This window comes from Brassica oleracea, chromosome C8, assembly GCF_000695525.1.
Source record: "Brassica oleracea var. oleracea cultivar TO1000 chromosome C8, BOL, whole genome shotgun sequence".
NCBI lineage: Eukaryota > Viridiplantae > Streptophyta > Magnoliopsida > Brassicales > Brassicaceae > Brassica > Brassica oleracea.
In genome coordinates, this window is record NC_027755.1 from 13,595,831 (window position 1) to 13,601,512 (window position 5,682).

The 5,682-nt window shown below is 37.6% G+C and overlaps 2 protein-coding genes across 2 annotated transcripts in view; both read left to right on the forward strand.

Annotated features, from left to right (window-relative positions):
* The first annotated feature begins 2,207 nt into the window (after positions 1 to 2,207).
* Positions 2,208 to 2,834, forward strand: LOC106310929. The gene has a single exon (XM_013748154.1). It carries the CDS (start codon positions 2,360 to 2,362, stop codon positions 2,678 to 2,680), a length of 321 nt encoding a protein of 106 aa, XP_013603608.1. The 5' UTR covers positions 2,208 to 2,359; the 3' UTR covers positions 2,681 to 2,834.
* Positions 2,835 to 3,834: 1,000 nt separating this feature from the next.
* The window catches only part of LOC106308704, a 3,448-nt gene continuing 1,600 nt past the window's right edge, over positions 3,835 to 5,682 (forward strand). The window contains exons 1-3 of the mRNA XM_013745834.1: positions 3,835 to 4,315; positions 4,381 to 5,202; positions 5,391 to 5,633. Of these exons, the coding sequence (XP_013601288.1) occupies positions 3,835 to 4,315; positions 4,381 to 5,202; positions 5,391 to 5,633 (1,546 nt within the window). The remainder of the gene's footprint in view (positions 4,316 to 4,380; positions 5,203 to 5,390; positions 5,634 to 5,682) is intronic.

A 5,682-nucleotide genomic window follows, 5' to 3' on the forward strand; every position in this document is an offset into this window, starting at 1 on the left:
GGATTTGTTGTTAAAGGTGTTAAGATGGCTAGTAGACTTGAGATTAATGATTACTTAGATAACATTCAACCAAAGGAATTTGATGCTTGAGTTATCTAGGTAAATGAGCATTCATCTAGGGATAGAGTTTGCTTAGGATTGTGTCTAGGCCTAAGGTAGATATAGATTGGTTAAAAGTTGACACCTTTAAATTGAATCTTGATCACCCAAGATTAATTCTCATAGCCCATGAGTTCTCCCTTCTTATAAGAAAGAAAACTTTGTCCTTTATTGCATTTTAGGTAGTAATCTAGTTTCAAATCATCTCGAAAACTGGTAGCACTTAGATTAAGCATGATCTTGCATTCCCTTTGCATCATAATCACCTAGGATTGGTTCGACAATCTTTTATACTACATTGATTTGATCTTAGACCCTTGAAAAGTCATGTATCACAAGTCGGCAATAGCATTGGCGAAGAATCCAGTCTTCCATGATCGGAGTAAGCACATCGATACTCGTTATCACTACATAAGAGAATGTGTTACCAAGATGGATGTGCAATTGGAGTATGTGAAGACAAATGATCAAGTAGCTGATATCTTCACCAAGCCACTCAAGCGAGAAGACTTTATCAAGATGAGGAGCTTACTCGGAGTAACCAAATCAAGTTTAAGAGGGGGTGTTGAAAACTAAACTTGATTTGGATCAAACATCATTGGGTTAATCATGTGTTGATCCAAAACTTAGCCCAAATTCTAGAAAAATCATCCAACTCCTTAAAATAAAAATCTAGATATTCTTATAGAATTATCTAGAAAATTAGGATAAAATAATCTAGATATTATGTTAGAATTATCTAGATTTAGGATTAAAATATTTGAGATATTTTGTATAATGGAGGCTATAAATACTTCCACTCCCCTTTCATTTTGTATCATCAAGAAGTATCCAAGTTTGTAAGAATCATCTAAGTAATAAGAATCATCTTCTAAATTATAAAAACTTTCTTCTTCACAAAGCTTCTTTCTCTTCAAATACTTAAACACTTTCTTCATCTTTATAAAATTTTCCATTCCAACAGTCCTTTAACTTAAGCAGATTATAGGATTCGGCTCAGAACTTCTTGCAATTAAAAAAAAGCAATATGTATTATTAAATCAATGTCATCTGATAAGTGTGGTTACAGGATAAGAGTAAGTAACTATGGTTTAGTTACCTTATGGGTTAGTTACTTTATCTATATATTAGCTTGGGAGGAGGGTGAGAGAGGTTATCCAGAAATTAGAGAGTTGTTGTAGAGAGAGAGTCTCATGGTTTCTTTCTTTGTATACCATTTCTGATCAATAAGAACTTATTTCATCTTTGATTATCAGTATTGTTATCCAAATCGTAACATGATCATGGTCATGTACAGACAGTAAGCTGGTCTAACAACTGAGAACCTCGGATCCTTGGCTCAACCTACAGGCTACAGCAGGCTACAAATTAACCAGTTAATAATACATGTTAAAAGGTGACAGTCGTACATCTTCCCAAGGTATTGATTTGAGCTTTCGGCTTTGTCAGGTCGCCAATGCACTGCACACTCTTACCAAGTGGGACCCAAACTATATAGAATGGTTTAGAACAACCCAACCACATTAGTGGAACTTAGCACTTCATCAGCACTAGACCAAAATCCACCAAGTAGGAATACCTAACTTTAATTGTATGTTTTGACTATTAGTTGATATGAGCAACAAATAATTGAAGAGTGGAGCCCTGACTCCGACCACATTTGTCTCCATTTCCACAAATCAAATTCTCATGTCCCTTCGAACATGGAGCCAACTCTTACAACTATTTGCCCACCCTAATCGTATTTCTATCAAATCATCATTTATTTGCGCGAAACATTGGTATCCTGCAATAATTATTTACTTCTACGTGGAATAAACACCCAAAACATACATACCAAATGTCATAACCTACAAGTTCTTTGGTCCACTTTAGAAACCTTGAGGTGGAGGAACACTGAGGGTGCCTTTTTTTTTTGAAATTAGGCTATTAGAAATAATGTAATTCAAGATAATAATGTTTCAGTTTAAAGATGATGTAATTCAAAGGTGCAACAAAGCATTTGTTCTAAACTTTTCTAGAATATAATATTAATGTTCCGAAGTCTAGAGCCAACATATAAACCCCACCATGCAAACATGTATACTGTCACGTGTATATAACAGACAATTAGCTTTGTTGTTCAATATTCACATATCAACAAAAGCAGTCCATCGTCAATCTATCCTCAGATTCGAGAATCATATACTAAAAAAAAAACAGTTAAACACTATCGTTCTAATATAAGTTAAAACAGCAGTTTTGACCAAAAGATTGGTGTATGATGGACGTTGAATCGGTGATGTGCGAGTGTTGTGGCTTAACGGAAGATTGTACGCAACACTACATTAGTGAAGTCAAAGCTAACTTCGCCGGAAAATGGCTTTGTGGACTTTGCTCCGAGGTGGTTAACGACGAAGTCAGCCGAGATCTGAAGCAGACGACGTTGGAGGAAGCTCTTAATGCTCACGTGTTGTTTTGTGGCAAGTTTAAAGCTAACCCGGCAGAACTGGTCGCTGCCGGCATGAAACAGATGCTACGTAGGAGGTCTGGTGACATGTTGCCGGCCAAGTCCAAGATGTTCGGAAGATCTAAGTTCTAACACCAAGTCGTTGTGTACACATCTTGTTCTCTCAGTACTTTCTTCTCTTTTAGCGTTGGCTAATGTATAATACAATAAAAAAAATGTTAATCAGTACAGTCAAACAACTATTACCAGTAATCTTTGCAAGAACACAAGCCGTCTTTATAACAGTGAAACCTAGTTCAATACCTCACTATGATCTCCCGTTCATGCACTTTATAGATACCATCTTGAAGAACGTGTGACAATCCTTAGATTCTCCACTATCCTTATAACAACGCTCGAGCCTTTCTTTTCTTCTTCTTTATTCATTAAATCAAAAGAGTGAGAGTGAGCGAGATGCCAAGGTGTTGGCAGCAGGGAAAATAATTTTGCTTTTTCAAATCTAAATAAAAAATTAATTTGAATTTCAAACCCAAACTTTTAACCGTAGCACTAAACCTATCTTGACTAATCCGACGTTAGTCAATCGTTAATTCTAGGTGGAGTTATAGCTCAAAACATCGTCGTTTTATGTAATTACACAAAACGATGCAGTTTACGTAAAAATATATATTCCATTAGTCACAACAAGGAAGCGAACCAATTCTATGAGACTTCATTATACAGAGGATGGAACCACTCGACCAATATCACTATCTTGTTAGAACATTAAGTTTAAAATATAAAAGGTAGAACCACTGTGAGAGATGATCTTATTTCCGAGAATGACAAAGAGATCTGAAGTGGATACATGGACGAAGGATGTTGGTCTAAGATTGAAGATAACCTGAAGCTCAAGTTATTCTATTTCTAATGAGTTATGGAAAAGGAAAGCTTAGATATCTAGGAGTTATCTAAATGTCAATTTTGTTGTGAATTTAGGATGTTTACTTTCCTATGTATGGAGATGCAAAGGTTTTGCATGACATAAATTGAGAGTGTGTGATTGAGAGCTTTAATTTTTGAGTTATTTTTCTAAGGCAATAAAGAAAAGTGTTATTTATATCTCAGTCTCAAATTCTATATTTTGTATCAGAGCAAACTACGAAACTAAGATCGAGAGTTCTTACTGAAGAAGAACAATGGTGGTCGTTAAAGATGAAATCGAGATAACCTCCAAGGAGGCTGGACCATTCTCTGCAAAATTCCCGATGCTGAATTCCTCAAACTAAAATGTGTGGTCCATGCGAATGAAGATCTCCCTCAAAGTCAACAAAGTCTGGGAGCCTATCGATCCTGGAAGCAAACACGAGGAGGAGAATTACATGGCTATTGCTTTGTTGTTCCAATCCATACCTGAGGCGTTAACTTTGCAGGTGGGCGACCTTGATACAGCTAAAGCAGTCTGTGATGCAATTAAAGCTCAGCACGTTGGAGCAGAGGGAGTTAGAGAAGCACGATTGCAAACATTAATGGCAGAATTCGATAGATTAAAGATGAGGGGAGCTGATACAATCGATTCCTTCGTCGGAAAGCTATCCGAAATCTCAGCAAAATCTGCTTCTGTTGGCGAAATCATGGAAGAACTGAAGCTCATAAACAAGTTTCTGAAGAGTTTGCCGAGAAGGAAGTATATTAATATTGTTGCATCCCTCGAACAAGTTTTAGACCTAAATACAACAAGTTTTGAGGATATTGTTGGCATACTAAAGGCATATGAAGACAGAATATGTGAAAAAGAGGAATAACAACAAGATGATCAAGGGAAACTAATGTATGCCAACACGGATTCCCAGCAGAGAATTACAGTGGTGGTAGAGGAAGAGGACGAGGTGGACGGTATAACTGGAGAGGAAGAGGACGATACAGCTCGTTCCAAAGTCAAAGAGAAGCATACAGACAAGGTCAAGACGAAACCGCGGCACATATTACATGTTTTAGATGCGATAAACTCGGTCGCTACGCATCTGACTGTCCCGATATATTGCTTAAACAACAAGAAACCACTGAGAAGAAAGAAGAAGAGACTCAGGAAGATGACGAATTGATGATGCATGAAGTTGTTTACCTTACCGAACAAAAGGTAAACCCAAACATAATCGAAACAGAGCAAGACATGAATAACTTGTGGTATCTTGATAACGGAGCAAGCAAACAAATGAGTGGAAACCGAACGTTCTTTAAGGAACTTGATGAAGGGATTACAGGAAATGTCCGTTTTGGAGATGATTCACGCATCGACATTCAAAAAAAAGGTTATATCATGTTTATCTTTGAAGGAGGCGAGAAGAAGATATTGAACAATGTATACTATATCCCGGGATTAAGAAGCAATATTGTAAGTTCGGGTCAAGCCACAGAGGAAAGTTGCGAAGTGAGGATGAAAGGCAATCTACTGATGCTCTTTGATCGATTAGGAAAATTAATGATTCAAACCATAAGAGCCAAGAATAGACTGTACAAGGTAATCTTGCAGGCCGACAAGATCGAATGTCTACAAATGACGCTTCCCACGGAGTCATCGAGATGGCACGCCCAACTAGGTCACATCAATACGGAAACAATGAAGGCGATGATCAATAAGCAACTAGTCACCAGCATACCCCACATCGCGATAGGTAAAGAGAAGTCTGTATCGTGTTTGAAAGGGAAGCAAACAAGGCAGTCATTCCCACAATCAACATTATATCGAGCTTCACATCCTCTTGAGTTAGTTCATGGCGATCTTTGCCGGCCCATCACACCTCCTACGCCAGTTGTTATGTATTTGTACTAATCGATGATTACTTTTGGTACATGTGGATAGCATTATTAATGGAGAAGAGTGAAGCACTCAAAAAATTCAAACGGTTTAAATCGCTTGCAGAACAAGAAACAAAGGCGGTGGTGAAAGTGTTTCGAACGGATAGGGGAGGCGAGTTCATGTCAGACTACTTCATTGTTTACTGCGATAAGAACGGAATCAACAGACACTTAACGGCTCCATACTCTCCACAGCATAATGGAGTCATTGAACGACACAATCGTATACTGTTTGAGATGACGAGAAGTATTTTAAAAGACATGAGTGTTCAAAACTTCCTATGGAGGGGGGCGGG